General features: G+C 35.4%; 1 protein-coding gene across 1 annotated transcript in view; it reads right to left on the bottom strand.

The window, feature by feature from the left end:
- EML5 (EMAP like 5) overlaps nucleotides 1–20825 on the bottom strand; it is a 92862-nt gene that overhangs the window by 61109 nt on the left and 10928 nt on the right. The window contains exons 5-8 of the mRNA XM_014310503.2: nucleotides 7847–8006; nucleotides 5402–5500; nucleotides 4768–4836; nucleotides 1380–1565 (exon numbers count right to left, since the gene is read on the bottom strand). Coding sequence (XP_014165978.1) covers nucleotides 1380–1565; nucleotides 4768–4836; nucleotides 5402–5500; nucleotides 7847–8006 — 514 coding nt within the window. The remainder of the gene's footprint in view (nucleotides 1–1379; nucleotides 1566–4767; nucleotides 4837–5401; nucleotides 5501–7846; nucleotides 8007–20825) is intronic.

Genomic DNA, 20825 nt, shown 5'->3' with positions numbered 1-20825 from the left:
CAAGGTCTACATATGCAATGTCCAATCAATCATCTCAGGAAAACACAGAAAAGAACAGAACACTATTGAACACTTATTATGAAAACTGAAACCAGATCTGAAGTTATAGACCAAGAATAACTCCACACCATAAATACCCCCTCATACTTCCTGATTCATAATTTGGTCCCTCTTGAATACATTTTATATTTCTACAGATGCATACAGGACAGTATGGGTTGTCTGGGTTTATCTGTAATTTTCTTGTCTGGGTTTATCTGTAATTTTTTTTAATTTATATATACATACACTTCTTTGTAGATAAAGAAACCTCAAATCCAAAATATAGTCTGGGATACCTTTCACACACAGATGTTCTCCACAATTTATCTTTGTTCATAAGCAGAGACAGTGTCATTATACAACTGATAGAATAAGCACTCCAATCACTTTTGAATTATTAGTTCATTGAACAACCTGCAATCATCCTCAATGTGTATTTCTAAATCCTTGGTAAACCAAGAGTCTGCTTACCACAACTGACTGCAACCTCTCCCACACACATAACATTCATCACTTCATCCCCTCCACTCTACCTGATTAAATCAAGAGTGACTCTTCTACTTCAGTTACAAACATCAGGCCACCCAGTCCTACAGGCCAGTTAAAACAAACACATTCTTACAAGCAAGAATCATTAACTTATTATTTAAATTTTTTATTAATTTTTATCTAGAATTTTGAAGCTACAATATCAGAACTCATATACTTGCTTTTTCATACCATGTTAAATTGCTAAGACTGGAACTTCAAATACTATCAAGAAGTACAATGCTTTTCAAAACAAAAACTAACATTCAACCAGCAAATCATTTAGCTTTATAAAGTGACCTTAGCAGTTTCATGCTTCATAGGTTAAACCAACCAGCACCTGGTTGGCTTTGTTTTTCAGTGATACTTGCACAATTAGAAGTCAAACACTGCCTATTACCAAATGAGAGGTAATGAGGATTTTCACAGTTTAGTATGCACAAATCAGAATGCAAATCAAAAAGTGGGTTTTTTTGCTGCCTACTTTAATCACAAACCCATATGCTTTAAAACAACATGGAAAATGCAATTAAAACCTATATAGCAAAATTATAATCACTTTTTATTAATATTAAACATTTCAATTAAAAGAAGATATTACCAAGCTCTTTGGAAAATTTTTGTTAAACTTTCACTGAGATGTCTTCACTTTTCAAATCTGTATACTATTCTAAAAAAATATTCCAGTATGACATCCTGAGTATCATTGAAACCATTTAGGAACACAGAAAAGATGACCTCGTGTTGCTCTTTCTGGCTTTCCAGAAATCTACTTAGCATTCAGCATTAATTTAGAAAGGGACACTTACAGCATGGGCTCCCTGTATTGTCCTGACGAGGTTGATTCCCTTCCATACGTAAATATCTCCGTTCAGGGCACCTGAATACGTCACCTCATCCCTTGCACAGGCCAGGCACAGGATAGTCTGGAGATCACCGGTCTTGCCAAAGACACCACGTTTTGGTGTCAAGGAATTGCCACATAAGCTCCAGAACTGCAACATGAAGTGATTTAAAAATGGTTATTTTGCTAATACCTTATAAATTAATATGTACATCTGAAAGAGAAGTACCTTGCCTGCAAAAGACATCACCATTCACCCCCTTTTCCATGACTTAGCTCTCCAGTTTAACAGTGTTTTATGTTATTAACCAACTTTATCTTTCCATAAAATCATCATAACAGAGTAGTTGGGAAGGAATTTTGGGATAACAGTATTAAATTAAACTAAAATTCTTCCAAATAATAATTTGTGAGTCAGTTGTATTTTCAGTTATTTTTGAAAAGTATTTAATAATAGAATTATCTTATCTTTCTTTGATGTAAGACTTTTATGCTGAAAATGGCGTATTTGTACTTCACGTTTGTTTATACATTTAAAGACGCCACCTAAGCATGCAGATTTCTGATAAGACTCTACGTGCTCTGTTTGAAGGCAGCTGGTTTTATTTGCAGATGTATTTGTCATCAGAACCATGGATCACACAGAGTAGCCATCTAAGCAGAGATTTTAAAGAACTTTCTAATAAACCCTTTGTGTGTAATTGCAGCAATCACACAAGTGTGAATTCCCTTCTAGGTTACACAACATGTACCAATGAATCCTGAACTAAAGACAGGCAAAGTCTCTTGTCAGAGCGCAATACTTGCCAACTAAATCTCCAGATAAACACTGTAGTTTCTAAGATCTCTGCAAGCAAGAAGCACTTGCTTTCAAACCCTCCTGTCCAAACATGTAAATGTGCACTGGAAAGTGAAGCTGCTGATATAATCCAATGCAAAACATGAAAGCATCAATGCTGGCAGGTTACTCTTACATTGTCTCAGCATACAGAGTTTCCTGCATATGTGTTTAGGGAACTGTATTTCACAGCAAGGCACTCTGTTACCAATAATCAATTCAAAATTCTGAACAGACTTCAATCATTATGGGATAATGTAAGAAGTTACCATGAATAGATTTTTGTACCTGCAATACTGTAATTCAGAAATAAGCAGAAATTACCATTACTGATTAGAGTAACTAGTACTTATTACACAAATCCCAGTATCTTAACTAGTTGTGCTGGTTTGGGCCGGGATAGTTAATTTTCTTCACAATGGCTGGTACAGGCTGTGTCTTGGATTTGGCTGAACACAGTGTTGATAATACAGAGATGGTTTTGTTATTGCTGAGCAGGGCTTGCAAAGCCAGCGGTATTTTGCTTACCTACTGCAACACTGGTGAGGAAGCTGGGGGTGCATGGGAGGTTGGGAAGAGACACAGCTGGGAGAGGTGACCCCAACTGACCAAAGGCATATTCCAGATCAAATGGCATCATGCTCAGAACAAAGTGAGGGGAAGAAGTGGGGGGAGTATTTGAGGTGATGGAGCTTGTCTTCCCAAGTCACTTATGTGTGCTCTTGTGAAGATGGCTGAACACCTGCCTGTCCCTGGGAAGCAATGATTTAATTCCTTGGTGAGCTTTGCTTGCATGTGCAGATTTTGCTTTCTCTATTAAACTGTCTTTACCTCAACCCATGAGTTTTCCAGCTTTTACCCTTCAATTCACTCCCTAGTCCTGCTAGTGGTGGAGTAAGTGAGCAGCTGGTTGGGGCTTAGCTGCTGGCTGGGGTGAAACCCCCTATGTAGGTTTTAATTTATATTTTTTTAACTAAAGTACAGATTTCAAGACATAGACCATGTTGTTGCTTGAGAAGCAACTACCAATCACTGCATAAATCAAACACCTAGCTCCAATGTGAAAGTGGGTGATGTATCTAAGAAAATTCCTCAATATCAGTTCACATGGAATTATCTACATAACTTGATTAAGTACTATTACAAGTTGCATAAAATATCATCTGAGAAAAAATACAATAGTATTAAAAACCTGAAAGTAATTCTTGATATCTGAATGAACAAGAAGGTGTGGTTTAAAAAAAACCACACATCAACAACAATCTCTTGCCTGATCCAAATGCCTAAATACCTCTAGAATTCTGATTTTTCATACTGGTTTCCCAGAGGAAACAGCAGTTATTTTTAAAATAATGTTTCTATTTAGAAAGGCTTTGTAGAGCTTTAAAATTCGCTCAAACTTTTGCTTATCTAAATAGATATGTTTTGACATCATAAAGCCATCTTAAATATACTAAATCACTGCTGGCAAATATTAGCTTACTACTGGCATAAAGGTCCTTTAAGAGAAGTAGAAAAAAAGGATCATTATTAAACAAATTCATGGAATTCTGTAAGTGACACGCTAAACACTTGCATGCCAAATCAGACTTATGCAATCTAGCCAACAAATTTAAGACTTTTTCTTGTAGGCCATCAACACATATTACTCTACAAGTTCATTGTATAAAAGGCAACACATTGCCCCCACCATGGGAACCTCCACACAGCAACAATACAGAACTTTCAAGCTGCCATCTACTGCTGTGATATGGTAACACAGAAAACCATTCATGGGAGAAGATGACGTGAAACATGGCTCCTAATCATTGATAACCCTGCTGACAAAGTTAAACCTGAAAAATAAGTTCTTTCTGCACAGAATTTGCTACATGGATCAAACAGAGCACGCTTGAAAAATACATGAATTGTCCAAATTATGAATCCTGTAACAGGTACAGAGTGCTCCAAATGACAAAGGTACAAATACAAGCAGGGAAAAGAATTAAAAGAAAGGAAGAGAAACAGCATTTTCCTTTCTCTTTCACTGTCTCCCCATACCCTCTCTAAATGGTAAGAAATGGTTTTTCAATTCATTTCACCTCTGTAGTGCAGCACTTCCATTCATTGTCCAAGATTCAGAAACTTGAGTACCTGGAGTCACCTTAAACATATGCATCCTGTCTTACACTACTCTGGATTTCAAACAGCATGTTTTAGAGAACCTAAATTTTAAATTATATTACAGTCATTACATACAATGCTACTGACAACTATTTCATTCCTACTACATTACTTCTGCCAGGGCATGAAGTCTTTGAGCAGAGAGGGTCTGTTTTTCACTAGACAGATCTTTTAACGTATATAACGTAGTCAGGTGTGATTTGTGATTCCAGTTCTAAGAACTAATATTGTTCTTACACAACACCTTCCATATTATCATTCTATATTCCTTTTAGATTCTATTTTTATGCATTTCATAGAGCATATATTACTGCAGCTTAAATATTTTATAAAGGACAAGTAATTTCATTACCTTGATGTGTTTTACACCACAGCTGACGAGCTTGTTTGGCTGGTATAAATCCCAAGAAATATCAAATATCTGCACAAAAAAACAAAGGATGTCAGCAGAGATGATCTTCCTAGCATGGGACAGTTAAAACAGTAAAAACATTTCGCAAATTGACAGGGAGTCTGAAATGCTTTAAATGGATCTATTGGAAAGACTTTTTTATCCTCTCATTCCATACTAAAATTTCAATATATACCCAATATAGTTCTGGCTTTTTTTTTCCCTAGAGTAATTAAAACACATGATAAAACAACATTAAGGTTCATTTACAGACTAGAAAAAATTAAGCAATTATTTGCATTTTGATTTCCCATATGGGGATTAGGGTCTAAGAAGTGCATTAATTATGCACTTCTCCTACATGTTTTCAGTCTCAACAAACCATATACAAATAAATATTGAGTTACACATTTTATTCTAGAAATAAATGCACACATCTTAAATATCTTCACATCTTAATGCATATCAACCTTTAGGCAAATTCAGTTTCTGAAACCAAATGGGTTTTGTTCAAACACAGGTCTAGTACATATACACAGACATGGTTCAACAAGCTAAAATGACACTGATGCTCAGACTATTTAGTGGTACTTACTCTGTCTGTATGACCAGGAGCCATTGATAACAATTTTCCTTTTCTCCAGTCCCATACACAAACTGTGTTTTTTGAATCCAAACCAACCGAGACCAAACGCTAAAAGTGTCCAAATTAAACAAATAAAAATAACTCAATATATCAATGAAATCTGAAGTCATTATTTTGAATGAGTTACAAAAAATGTGTAACATATTTGAGATAGAAGCAATAGCCCCATTTTGATATAGAAGAAAACACAAGCTGTATCTTACACCAAAGCTCACACAGATGCATCTTTTTAGGTACAACATCATGACCATAAAGATCTTCTTAGATAACAATGTTTCTCTGATCTATAAAGTTCAATATTTATCTATATAATTATATATAGCACGCAGGGCAAGCTGCAGTCAGGAGACATTTGCAAAAAAGGAATAATCACTGACCTTAATGAAACTGTATGTGTTTACCTTAAATTACATGTAACTTGCAGAATTTAGGATTTATTTTGTAAGTCAAGAGATACAAAGAAAAAATATTTTCTTCAATCTTCTTGAAAACAAACAAAAGATCAAAAACAATTAAACATTTTAAAAGTCTTTTGCTTGATTCTTCAAGACACATATGAGTAAATATTTCTTTCCAAATCCTTTCTCAAACCACAATTAAAAAGGCCCCAAATATAATTTCATGAAGTCTTTATTATTCAGAAAGAACTTGAAGCCATTTACACTGTAAAACTAGGATAGACAAAAAGATTATTCAAAAAATAAAGAAAAATAAAATTTTGAGATCTTCCCATGCTTTGCAGCCTGTCTTGTCCTGACTATGAAGACACCTTGCACAGATTTCTTGACACAAATGATTGACTAAATTAGCCACTTTCTATGGTATCCTATAGAAATTCTCAACAGAAAGACTAACAGGATTGAATTATTTAAAAAAAGCTGAGCAATTTGGTTTAATTTTTAAAGAAAATGTGTATTTTTGTACCATTTTTGCATGAATTGTGCCATCTTGATGTTGATAAATGAATCTTTTTCAAATCTTTTGGGCAAAGCTTTTTTCACTGTTCAGCAGTTAATACTTACACTCATTAAAGGCAAATTTAGCTTCAATTTCTACACAGATTACCTAAGTGTGTTTATAAAAGCAAAAACAAACTCCATACTTGAATCGTAATCTTTTTTCCCCAAAGACAGAAAGCCATTCCAAATAATATAATTCCTTTACTGTCGGAAAAACTCCAGGATTATGAGAAGAAAAATAAACAAGTTAAATACAATTTCTATACATGCTTCCTATTTATTAATTCTACAAAATCTAACCTTTCTATTCCATCTTTGAAAAATCAGGGTATTTAATTCCTTGACCTTAAATTATGAAGAGCATTCAAGTGAGGGAGTGACACAAGTTTACACAACAAGAACAATGTAGAGGAAAGATATTGCTGTGAAGTAGAAATGATGTTCTAGAAAGAAACTGACTCTAGAAGCTGACTGCCTAAACAGTGAGAGGTCATTTCAACCAACTCAGAACATTCCTACAACAATTACAACATGTTTTAACAGAAACAAGTTACAAGTAGGCTTTCCTCTTGTGTTCAACACAGCTCCACTTGATATTCTCTTAATGGTCTCCACAATACATCCTCACTTGAGGAAACAGTAGTAACTAACAGACTAAATTGACCATTTTAGGAGCTAGGGATACAGCTAAATCTGAGTATCATATTGCAAGGCTGAGTGGGAAGGAAAGAAGTGTTTCATAGACCAGGAAAGCACATCTCCAGATTTTCTCAGGATTTTCTCAGCTAATACCTTTTCAGCTGCTACCTAACATGTAAAAATAACCACTAAATTTTCCATTTCCAATATGGTCAAGAAAGCCTCTTTACTCAGAGGAGCTAAAAACAATCTCCCTTATAGGTAGCAGCTCTGAGAAACAATTTACTACTCAGAAAATGTTCAAAAGCAACAAAATTATAATCAAATGAAACCTTTTTCTTGACTCTCAGATACAGGATAGATGAGTGTAAACAAAACACAAAATGTGGAGAGCCACCAGTGAATGTAAAATGTGTGACAGAGAAGGGGATGCTGCCTGAAGGAGTCCAAGGTGAGACACACAACAGGGCTACCATCACCCTGGGCACAAGACATGCCCCTGCACAGGGGAGGGCCACTGTCTCCAGTTATTTCGTCTAACTCTGAACTGTGGCTCACAGACAACAAGAACCTCCCTACCACCTCATCTCCATTCAAAAAACTTTTGAAGTTATAATTTTCTTCCCAAATGTAAATATTTGGCATTCATTAGTAATGCAACTTGATCTTCCTCAACTTGAGGACAAAGAGATAGAACCTGAGACAATACACTGCCTTTTTTTAAGAAAAACTATGTGACAAGATTTCTAATAGATAAACTATACAAGTGTTTGAACAAAGAATATTAAGTACATACCTGACCATCTAAGTCAAAGGCCAAGCAAGCTATGCCATGTGTGTGAACATCTTTCAGGACCGATACAGTTTGCACAGTGTATGAATCCCACACACAGATGTATGGTTCCTTCCCAACTTGACCTGTTGCCACCAACACACGTTCAGGGTGCAAAGCAAGGCTGCCAAAAAAAGAGATAAAACATTTCTGCATGAAACTTTGGTATTTGCCTAGTTAGTTGCATTTTTTTTTCCTTAAAAATTCTTTTACAATATTTTCCTATGGATACTAGATAATAAAAAGTCATTTTGTATCACAGATTCCAAAATAGCTGTGAAATTCTAAATATAGTACATACCAACATCTTTCTTGAATTTAGCCTTCAAAAGCCTTCTACATTTAAATCAGTTTCAAAATAGTCAATAATCCTCTGTTCCAAAAGTGTTCATGTGATAGTGGTCACAAGGGTTCTTGATTGAGGGAAGAGACGAGAACATTGACTCCATGATCAGAAGGCTTGATTTATTTTTTTATGATATATATATATACTACATTATAACTATACTACAAAGAAAAAGAAGGAGAGATTTCCAGAAGCTGCTAAGCTAAGAAATAGAGAAGAAAGAATGATAACAAGGTAGCTCTCTCGGACTCTGTCTGAGAGAGTTCCGTCCCGGATTGGCCATCAACCACAAACATCCAAGCCGGGCCAATCCAGACGGACCTGTTGCATTCCACAGCAGCAGATAACCTATTGTGTACGTTTGGTTCTGAGGCCGCAGTCTCTCAGAAGGAAAAATCCTAAAGACAGATTTTTCACAAAGAGATGTCTGCGACACATTTACTAACTTTGGTCAGATTTTCATGCACTGAGAGAAATACCTCTTTTCCTTTCTTTATATTTCTTAAAACTCAAAACCACAAACAACGGAAAACAGAAGTTGGTCTTTAACTATCTACACATCAATCATCAATGGAGAGAGATGCACATCTCGAGAAGTTCTCTATTCCACACAGTATTTGATGTCCTTTTTACGAGAGGACAGCTTTCTGGAGCGGTCTCTGCTGATTGTACAGCAACCCAAAGCATGCCTAGCTTGGACTAGAGGCAATGACTACACTGCAGATGACTGAACTTAAGAGCAATTATCTTAAATGTCTTAATTTCAATATAGAACAATTGGGAATAAATGGGTTTGAATAATTATTAACCCTCACATTTCTAATATTGTAGACAATTTTATTATAGCTTGTGTTTCAGTCTTTCAGAGTGCACTTGAGTTTCATCAGAACTGTTTTGCTAAATCTGGGACCAAGCTAAAAAACATTCTAGTCAGCAAGATATTTCTTTGTTTTGTTTATGCCAGCAAGCTGTATGGGAGAACATGGGGTCTGAGGACTCAGATTTCATAATACAGAAAAGTAAGAGTATATTCTAACAGAAATCCAAGCAAACTACTTGATCACACTCCACACATACTAGGTACAGCAGTGCAGAATGATGTAGAAATTCCACATAGAAGTCAGGAAGACATAATTTCCAAAGCTGGCTGTTTAATTTGCCTAAAAAATCCCTAGCCTGATAAATGCCAGGGTAATGAATGATCTTGAGAGACTGGTGGACAGAATCACTAACAACACACAGTAAATATATTAATTTTCTCAAAATTATTTGGAAAGGAGAAAGTTTGAGCACTTTGCAAAGGTAAGATGATCTTTAACTTGAACACAGGCTTTGATAAATAAAGTTCAAAGGGTGAAGACAAGGGAAGTCTATAAGTATAAACAAAACCAGCACAGTTAAAGCTAGCCAGGAAATGACCAGAAAAATCTTCTGATTCAAAAGATGTACACATTTTCTATATACAGAGAGAGCAAGAGGAAACCACATTAGAAGACGCTTAATATTTCATGAAGTTAAATACAGTACACAATACACTTCCATATTTTTTCTGTTTTAAAAGAGCAGTTCAGTTTGTTGACATTGCTTGACGAATTCCACATGCAAAACTGAGCAGAATTCCTAACTTCAAAGGTGAAAAGGTAAAAAGTCCTGAACATTTCCATTTTGCTATGGGAATTTCTGCTCTTGGCTACTCCCTGTTACCCTCAGCACCAGGGTAAAGTAACCAATATTTCCCCACTTTGTTCACAACACTTCCAGAGTTGTTTATTTGACAGAGCAACTTCACAATTAAAAAACATTGCAGAAAGGAGCTGGTAGCAAAACTTAACCACATTTCAATTCAGTTCTGCCACCTAATCCTGACTAACACCTGCACATCTCCCAGAGCACACAAAGGCAGATGGTGAACTCACAGGACAAAGGAAAAACATCTGGAGGGAGAGAAAATGCTGCATCCAAAATGATCTATTTTTTTTAATGGCACCACAGAAAGGGAGCAATTAGACCAAATGGACAATAAAGAAATTTGGAAAGGTAGTGAAAAGAATAAGCAAGAAAAAAGAGACAAACTAAGAGGAAAATAGGAAAAACCCAGCAGTTTCATGTCTGATTCCCCACCTCTTCAGTCCTGTCCTGATCTGTGCTACAAGTGCATAGAGCATTTTTAGAAAAGCAAAAATCACACCTCAAGTACAACAAAACACTCACTGTATGTGTATGGACACACATACATGCAAAAGCACCCCCACATCACACCTTGCAAAACATTTTATAGCAACCAAAAATTAGCTCTGTATGTTTTTAACTGAAGCGCAGAGTCTTTAGAGAAACACAATGCATAAGAGATGGAAGAGACAACACTAAAGGCACTACCAAGGGAAAGGAGAACATTGTCCTCAGCCCAAGCATTCCAACTAATTTCATTCAAAGAATATTAGGTGAATACAGGGAAGGTTTCCTCTATTTCTAATTAATAAATGGCAAATAACAACTAATAGCAGTATCACAGTATTTGTTCTTTCTACATCACAATACAAAAATACTGGCTTAAACAACTGAGCTCAAATTCTGCCTTGATATGGGATATAGTAAACTGCTAATAACTTTTCTAGACATTCCTTGAAAGAAGAGGAAAATAAATGCACAATAAATATTTTAAGACAGCAAGCTCTTTAAAAAAATGCAAATATGGTGAGTTTCAGAGAAACTATTTAGCAAAGCTGGTAGAAGAGTCTGAAGAAACACCTATTTAAAAATACCTATCCATGTCTTTTCTTAGAGACCAAGGAGTGAAGGACAATTTAAAGTATCATCTGTAGGTATTCTATCTCAAAGGCTGTCAGAGCAGATGAAAAAGAGAAGCATGGAAAAAGTCAAAAGTATTTATGCTACCAACACTAAACAAATTAACTACTACATATATTTATATTATTTTGATATGAGACATGAATGATAAGACAATGTTTTTCCTTAATAACCAAGCCTTAGCTATTATTAATCCCATGGGGAACCATGCAGAATTATGGATTTGAAAATTTTGGGTCCTTATGAAAAGTCAAGGATTAGATTCCAATTTTACACAATATGGTGACTCTTTTCTGTTCTTTCATTGGACTATAAGTGATCAAGCAATCCCTATAAGCATAGCAATCAATACAAAAATACAGTATCTTGATCTGACCTCTAGAGTAGAAGCATCAACACAAGTCACATACTTGAGAACTGTCTGTTCACTGCTAGAACAGACCTGAGCAGAACACTTTAAATGGCTTCCTAGTGCAGAGAGAAAGAGCTTGACTGGAATGGGTGCCCAGAAACAAGTAACAATAAATATTTTCCATACATGGACTATAGGAACTTCTAGTATGATACAGTTAACAGGATCGAACAATGAGTTTGATCTCTCTCTGGATACTCTGGGTATGATCTTCAACACACCTCTATTGAGGTGTCAAAATCATACAGCTGTTGGGATGGTACAGCTGCTTGCCATTCATCCATTCAGTTCCTGAGATCAGGCAGAAAAGTATGGCTATGGTTCAGCTCTAAAGGCAGCTTTCAAATCTCTTAGTGTGGGACTTGTGGGCTTAGGTACCCTCCCTCACAAATATTCTCTTGCATTTTCTTTCTTAGGGAGAAGAAAGAGATTGTTTAGTGGTATAAGAAGCTCTGCACTCAGAAGAAAAGGGCACATATTCCCTTTACAGCACTCAGAAGGAGAGAATTCCCTTTACTATCCTGGTGATGAGAGCTGCTATGACTCTCCAGGTTAGACTGCTGGAACGGTGCTTGCCTCTGGCCCACACTGTTAGACTGTAAACTGAAGCTTGAGTTCTTTCCTTGTCCTTGAAGGATGACTAAGCTGATGAATGAGATATTGCTGCTTGTCCAGAAAAGGAACCAGAAATTCCTAATGAGACATTCCTCAGGCCTTCTTGTTTGCCTCTGGCCTTTCTGACCTGGGCTCTTCCACAACAGATGTTAGATCTAATGCAGTAACATGTAACATATGTAAGAACATGTACAAAAGGCAAACTTTATAATGAAAAAAGCAGGTATTAAGCTAACAAACTGCTAAGTCAAATGAATTTTTAAATTGACTCTAGAACTTGGCACTTCTCAGAAGAGTTCAGAAATAGAAAATTAAAAAAACTTGTCTGTCACTATTGCAACAAACCAAGTAGCTGGACTTGTAGTGAGCTGAGGTTTCCACCACTATGTCTGAATGACAGGTCTTTTCCTAGCCAGATACTCCAACTGGGCTGAAATGCAGGAGTAGAGTTTTAACAGCCTACTGAAAAAGCATGTGTTTCTCACCCTAGTACATTCAAGCTCCTCTTTTTAATGCATTCAGGAAAGGTTCTTTCTCCCTTTCAGAGAAATATGTAATCATTCCCCAACATTTTGACCAGATCCATGCACTGTACAAGACCAATGTTAAATTGTTATATTAAATACTAATGGCAGCCAATGAAAAAAAATAAAACCTGCCCACGTTGTGTCTGCATGGAATGAGATTAGAGACATGGACAAGACCCTCCAATTTGTGTGAGGTTTGAAGTGGCAGGGGATCCTGAAGGAGAATAGTCAATAATAAATTACTTGATAATAACAGAAATTAAGATTCTTTTTCATCTTTCCTTGGTTTGTGCTGAGCATTAGCAGGCATTGATTAATACAGACAAGCTGCAGACAAGGATACAGTATTAAAGATGATGTTTCCTTAGCAACAATATTGGATGAAAATCCAAGAATATATTCATGTGACTACTCCTGAGCTTCATAAAACTAGGGCACCAGTAAAAATGCACAAAAGAATACTGCAGTAAAATAACAGCATCTCAGACATCTCTTAATTAAGAGCTAGTTTTAAGTGTGAAATTGTTTCTATGCTTAAATAAAGCAAAATATTTTCATGGTATGTTTACAGACATTTTACATACACTAGAGAATATTTTCTTATTTGCTGTAATTTATCCATATTTTCCAGAAAGAATAACAGAGGAAGCTACAAACCATTTCTGTCATACTATTTAAGATCTTAAAGCAGAAAGAGCTGCAATCAGCAAACATCTCTCATCAAAGTTTAAACAGATCAAGTCAGAGTACACTTATTTTCCATAGACAAAACAAAGCAGTGCTCATCATGGAGCACCACTGCCAGCCTTCCATACAGTTATTGCCCCAGAGCCAATTATGTCAAATACAGCTTTCTGAAGCTTCCTTAAATTGCACAAGCATCCAGCTTCTAAGCAAGAGAGGCTGAAGTGGAGACAGGGACAGCGAAGTCAAACTGTACGTTGGTCATTCCCAGCTGGAGTTTATCTCGCTACAATCCATATTTTCTCCTATTGGATCTGAATGGTTTTAGATTAACAAGAAACATTTAGACCCCTAAAGGTTACTTTGGGCTTCTATTTGTTCCTGAACTCCAAGGAGGGGGCAAAAATAAAAAACCAGATGTACTTCAAAGAGAAGGAAAGTGTCAGAGAGTGACTAAAGCAACACTGATGTGAAGTTCCCAAATCATCAAATATGAGAACTGAGTAAAATATTCTGGGAACTATATGCCCCTATATGAAGATGTCCATTTTTGTCTTGCATTGTCATATCCTCCACTGCTGAGGAAGGTATTGGCTTCAGCTTTCTGGTAAGTCATCATCTCTAGAAAACTGATTAAAAATAAAGATACTCCCCTTTTCAAATATGAATGATTTTGCCAATGCCAACAGGAGAACTCATGCTTTGACTGAGTGGGGTTGCTGGATTTTTACAAATTCTACATGATTGTGACAATTTAATCACCAGGTTTTCACAATCTGAGGAAGAAAATTATTTTCTAATATGCCCCTTGAAAAAGAAGATAGCAAAATTACTTACATGTTCCTAGCTAAAAAATCTTCTCACATCAAAGTTAGAAATACCATATACTCCAGATTCATTTAGAGATAAATTGGCTAAGATAATGTCCTGATATTCTTTAATAGCTATTCATATTAAAGAACTGGTGGTACAATAATGAGACATACTGGACCCTGAAGATAAGTAAGAATCCCAGCTAAAAAAAAATCCAACTGCCTTCTTTCCTTGCAAGATAATGCACAGACTTGACCAATTATTTAAATCATTATTACAAATGAAGCGTCAAACATGACACCCCTAGAACTAGCAGCAAGGGAAAAAAAAAAAAGAGAGAGAGGAAAAAAAGGAAATAGGAAACCAGAAGTGCAAGATCTGTGGAGAGAAGACAGTGCAATCAGCTGTCAGGAACTTAGGAGGCAGTGCAGCTGTTCAGCTCCTTTGGGTCACTAGATTTGAGGACCCAAAAGAGATCCCTTAACAAATCAGGAAGTACTAGTAAATGGTTTGGTTAGGATTTTTTAGCCACAAAATTAGAAAGCAGTCCTTTGCTCCAAACACGTATGGTGAAAAGCATACAAACCAACAAAATAATCCCAGATTAAAAAAAAAAAACCCCACAAGCAGTCTAAAATTAAAGTGGAAACATCTATTTCCCATTCTAGCCAGTCTAGACACTTGATAACAAACTACTAAAAATTATCATGCCACAGCCACTTAATAATGGGGAAACTGAGACAAACATGTCTATAAAATATGAACAGAATTAATTTCAAATAAATTTTGTAATGAAATACAGTCCAGAAAGTGAAACTAAATGGCAAAAGTTCTTATCACAATCAAAATTACTCATTTTTCAGTGCACAAAGACTCATTCCATTGCTGAGTTAGAAATCTAATGAATAAATTATTTAAGGTCAAAGAAGCATTTACTCCAAATTTTTTAGCCAAGACCATTTCAAAAGTTACTTTTCAAAGGAAGGTTATTTTGGATGCTTCTGACCATAATTTAACTAAATAAACTTGCTTGACATACCAATTTTTCCTGTTTCTAAATCTTCCACTACTACTAAAACCCTTTGAACATCCCTTTATCCAGTCATTACGATTTGCTTCTTCTCTACAAGATTTAGAACAGTTTTTAACCTCTAGATTAACCTTCCATCTATTACTTTTAAAATTTACACTAGATTTTCTAGTATCACACAGAAAAAAAATCACAGAATGTACTATTTTATTTCATATTTCTGAACAAGTATATCAAACAGCAATTCAATCTTTTCTCCTATGGGAGAAAATGAAATATTAATTAAATCTCTCAATGTGCAAGAACTTATCATCTGAATATTTGAGTGGAGTCACAGAACAACTAGTGACAATTTTTGAAAATTTCTTCTTTTATAGAGAAAGATAATCCTGACAAAATTAGCAGTTGGCTTAATGTAAGGACTGGTGGGAAGAAGGCAGTGGCAGAGCTGCTATTGAAACAAGCTGAGATAAGCACAACATTCATTCTGTGCTTCAACTGACTGTACTTCATTACCAACCAAAGAAGCTTTAGAGCAGAAGAAAACAGCATCTTGCCAGCTCTGGACACTGCAGATACACCAGATTTCTTCAGGAGTTCTTGAGTATATCAGGCCTACAGGTGTTCTGCAGGTGTTTGACAGAGGTGTTCTCCTACAGAAAAAAGTCAAGGATATCTCTAACACTCGTCACAAATTGACCATCCCAGCATCTAACTTTGCACCAGAAAAGTGAAAGGAAGCAGGATACCACTTAAAATTGGGACAACATCTGAACTCTTGTTTAGAAAAAAACTATAAATACGCTATAGAGGCCACAAAAGTATTTACACAAAAGACCATCTCCTAAAACAAACAAAATCCCCACATGTACCAGAACCATAAATAAAACAGGAAAGAAGCATAGGAAAACTAGAGAATATTAAAGGGACTCTGAAGTCAACATGTAGTTGGTAGGCAATGAAAGATGTCACTCATGTAGGCTCACAATACTTAATTACTGAAAACCAATAAAAAGGGGAAGATGGCTAAAGATCATTCATGTGCAAAACTCTCAAGAAAACACAAATCTTCTGCTTAAAAATTATCTTTATCTCAAGAATACTGATCCATTGACTAATCCTAATGAGGAATGTAACATAATGTAATACTCATAAACGCATGCTGTAACCTGCAAAAGATACAAAATAATGATTATTTATAAATTATTACTGAATAATTTTTCAAAGGCTATTCATTTTTTGTGGTATTAATTTATAAGGCAGAAGAAACAGCAATTGAAAAAACAGTAAGCAAAAGAGGAACCTGTAACTAAAAAACACAAATATGATCTAATGTGCAACCTTGATCTAAAAAAAAAAAAAAAAAACCAAACAAAACATTTACCAGTTCTTCAAATATTTCTTTTATTTCCTCAAGTACTCCAGAAGGCTTTTTCACTTAAAATGTCACACTCACCACAATAAATCTTCAGGCAATTTCCAAATGCTGTCAGATGTCTTGTCTTGATCTAAGATAAAGCATCATTCACCTTGCTTGCTCTTGTAGAGGGATTATAAGCAGGGAACAGGGATTAGCACAGTTCTAGAAGTCAGGAGAAGGTTTATACTGCTGTCAGCTAACCAAAACATAGAATTAATCCACTCATTCTGCATGCAAGCTGTCTTGATAAAATGGAGACATCTCACTACCACAACTAAAATGCATAGTTTCTTTAAAGTGATTTTTACATTTAAATACATTTTGGGTATATATAATATTTGTGTGCACCTTTATCACAGTCTGACATTTACAGGAGCTTTGCTCTTGAAGTCACCCTATGGTTCAGAAAATTGAAGGGTCACTGTTATTTTTAAAATATCCAACTAGATTTAGTCACAAGAAATGTGCCACATAAATAGAAAGAATCAAAACAGCAAAACACTCTTTGAGAACATTGTTATAAAAATATGACATATCTACAAATTTCATTCTCAGTTGGGGTAAAGTAAAAAATACATTAAGTAATCAGGAGTGAAATGTATGAACATTGTGAGAACACAATGACTTTGATGTAACTATGAGCAATCTCTAAACATGATTTTCATCTTTTGGACACATTTTCTTTATTATTAGGTTTGGTCCTTTGCCTCAGTTTAGTTTCTTTCACTTGAATTTTTCCCTTGAATCAAGTATTTATTTACATGTCATTTCATGCCAAATATCTTACCAATATACTTCATATGAAGCCAAGGGAAGTTTAAGGTGTAATACTTTCTATAGTCAATACAGTGTAAAAGGCAAATGCAAGATTTCCCTAAATATAATCTGTCACCAAGGTGGCTAAACCATCAGTGGAAGCACTAGTGCAGGTACCTCTAGATCTGATCGTTTTGTTCACACTGATGTTATTCTCTCCATTTACTCACTCTCTGGACACATTTCTTCCAATTCTTGAATTCAAATCCCAAAAAAGGAGCCTCTAAAAATATTTATCAAAGATGACCCCATGAATATTTGAGCAATCAGAAGTTGGACATTGCTGTTAGACTAGAAGATTTAGTTTTGAATGACTTTTTGGGGATTTTTGTGGAATTTCTGAGGCTTTTTGCTAAAATGACATGTGCTTTTAAGGCAAAGTAATCAAACTGACCTTTGCATACAGTTATGAGTCTTGATCCATCCTGTCTGCAGCCCAAAGCAATAGGCACTACAAAGGAATTCCTCTGAAAAAGCTTGGAAGATCAAGCAGTGAAATTAAATTAGAAACCTATGAAAAATGGTTGGAAGGATTGTCCACTGAATTTTCTGAAGTAATATCTGAATACCCAGGGCTTTCATAGAAAAATAAGCATCAGGCACCATCTTACAGAACTTATTCAAAAGAAAAGGAGTCCAGCAGGAAGCCTCTCAACAGTGATGAGAATTCCCCGTTAAAGGAAAGTCTTTTGCAACTAGGCTGAGGACAGCTACTCTGAAGAAAAGCTATAGTATTTCTCTGGAGATTTAATGATGCAGGTATCCTCTAGCAGCTAGGTAAAATAACAAGGAACACTGCTTTTCTAACTGAAGTGGTCTCACAAAGACATCTTGCTTTAAATGCAGAGTAGCAGTGGTGTTATCAGATGGTGCGCACACTGGAATCCTTTGTGGAGTCTATCTTTTGCAATATAAAAGGCACCATAAACCTGACTTAAAAATTCAATCCTAGCTTTTGCTACCAAGAGTTAAGGCAATCTTGGCTGATTCTGACACCTTTTTTGTGCAAACCAAGCACTGCATTTTCAAAGCCTATTACTATGGTAATAGCTACCAGCTATTACTATTACTATGTAATAGCTAACAGCAAATAATGATACTGGGTATTTCTTGTAGAAGTGGAAGTCTTTTGTTGCCAATGGAGTAATCAGAGCAATCTGTGCCCTAATGAAGGTGATTTGTATGTACCTATAACATTCTGTAAGGTACTTCACTGTTAGACCAGGGGAAATTCATACCACACCAGAATCTCATTGGGCAAAATATCTTCACTACATGTATTTTAAAGAGAACATTCAACACCATCTAGGTCAAACATTCAACCAAATTATTAAGATGGTTATGGCAGCTTTCAGACTCTGCTACCTAAGTTCAAGGAAAATTACAGCTTTATTTTTCTTTTCAAGGTATTTCAAGTGCCCAGTAGCTTTGCTTACCATGTGAATGTAGCAAAACCAATAGTTAATGTCTAGTCAAAAAATACATTGTGAATAAACCAATTTCCTTGATCATATTATAACAGCACTATAATTTAAGTGTACCTTAACAAATCTAAATTTTAATGTGAGCATATGCCTAATCTTTACCAGTACAGAATAGACACCTTTGCCACTTTTATGAATAATACACTATTTTCCCTTTAAAATCATTGATGACACAAAAGTGCTGTCCTAAATCACAAATACAACTCTGTGAGTTGTGAAATAATATTTTGAAAAACTAGGTAAACTACATCTTGAAGTAAAAAAAACCCTTGAGATATTATAAAAGGTATGACTAAATTCTATGGATTTTTAGCTTAATGTCAGTGTCAGCTTAAACTTCAAAAACCTCAAAATGTACATGACATAAAACAAGATATATCTTTTTGCAATTATTTCAGGTTCCGTTTCAAACACACATCTTTTTTAAAAAGCCTACAATGTTTGTGTTATTAATTACAGTAAAGTCTAAACTAATTTTTTGATATGCAATACAGAACGTGTACACTACGGTTTTCAATCTAAAAAAAATTAAAGTGGGGGATAAAAAGATCAACAGTTCAAAATTATTGAAACATTCTAAGTTACTGCTGTAAAAGATTAGGGCAGACTTCAACATTTCTGCAGAAATACTCCAGAATTTTTAGGAATCAAACATTATTAAGCTTTTGAGCACATTTCCTGTTTTTCTCAGATATTGTCCTAGAGCCTCATGTTGTTGCAATAGTTCTGAGAAAAAGACCCAAGTACCAAATCAAGAAAAGCATTTTCTACAGCACCAAGACATTTTCCCATTTGAGTATTGACCTGACCTGACCTTGCCTGTGAGTGCTGACAGAATCAGATCAGAAGGTGATGTGACTGCTGGCTATGAAAAGCACAATGCATGAAAGCAAGCTCCTAAGCCTAGCTCCTTGCTGTGTTGATCTACTTTAATCAACTTCTAGTATGTTTTAAATGTTCAGTTCTGGTTGGATATTTTTGGTATTTCTATTTGTGTAGTTTTAACTAGGAAAAGTAAAGTTTTCAATGGTATGCAGGTGTATTAAACAACAGGCTTATTCTAGTCTCACGTCAAACTGAATCCAGGAATCTTTTTATTATGTATTCCTAAAATATTTTCATTTTATCAAATCAAATTCAAGAAAAATATTTTTTTAAAGATGATGTACAAAACTGTAGGTAAAAAAAAAATTTAATGAAGTTTCAAAACTAAATCCCTCAAAAAACATCTTTCAGACAGTATAACATGTTCCAGACCATGAGAAGAGTTGGTTTTCCTGAGGGAGAAGGCACGTCATTGTCTTTCATCTCTCCCTTTGATCTGTTTAAGATATGCACCCAAATCTTCCCTTCAGACTTTTAAACATTTGACAATTTGAGACCACTTAGCCTGAAAAGCTGGAAAGAGCTTAACTGGGACTTTGCCCTTGTGAACCACAGTATAAAATGGTCAGCAGGGTCATCATCTCACCTTGTCCTAGCAATTGCTTCTGCTGTAAGAAATGCCATTTTGACTGATAAACAAAAGATACTGAAGCTAGAAGCTTACAGGAGGACTGGTTAGTTTAATAATGACACAATTTAGGTTTTAAGTCATGACTTCTTTCATGGAGGGAAATAAACTGAGTATGCTCACAAAGATCATCTGGAGATGGTAAAGTGAGCTGAGTTATCTTTAGTATAAACAAACGAACAAACAAAAGACACCACATAGGCCAAAAGAATAAGCTAAGGAGAATACATGATATTTCAGCTGGAAATATAAGCTTTCTGGGGAAAAAGAGAAATAATTTCCTCAAAATATATTCAGAAAAGAAAAATGCCTTAATGGTTTATTAACAAAGTACAATAGCTTGATGATTGAACCTGCTCAAGTGATTTGGGTGCCTGTATTTGACCTCTCAGAATGGTACATCACATGACTTCAGCATTACATTGCTTTCATCCTTTGAAGCAAGAACGTGGTTTCCTCATCAAGTGCAAATGGA

This window comes from Geospiza fortis, unplaced genomic scaffold, assembly GCF_000277835.1.
Source record: "Geospiza fortis unplaced genomic scaffold, GeoFor_1.0 scaffold54, whole genome shotgun sequence".
Lineage (NCBI taxonomy): Eukaryota > Metazoa > Chordata > Aves > Passeriformes > Thraupidae > Geospiza > Geospiza fortis.
The sequence above is the reverse complement of the archived record's forward strand: the minus strand, read 5'-3'. Positions and strand labels throughout refer to the sequence as shown.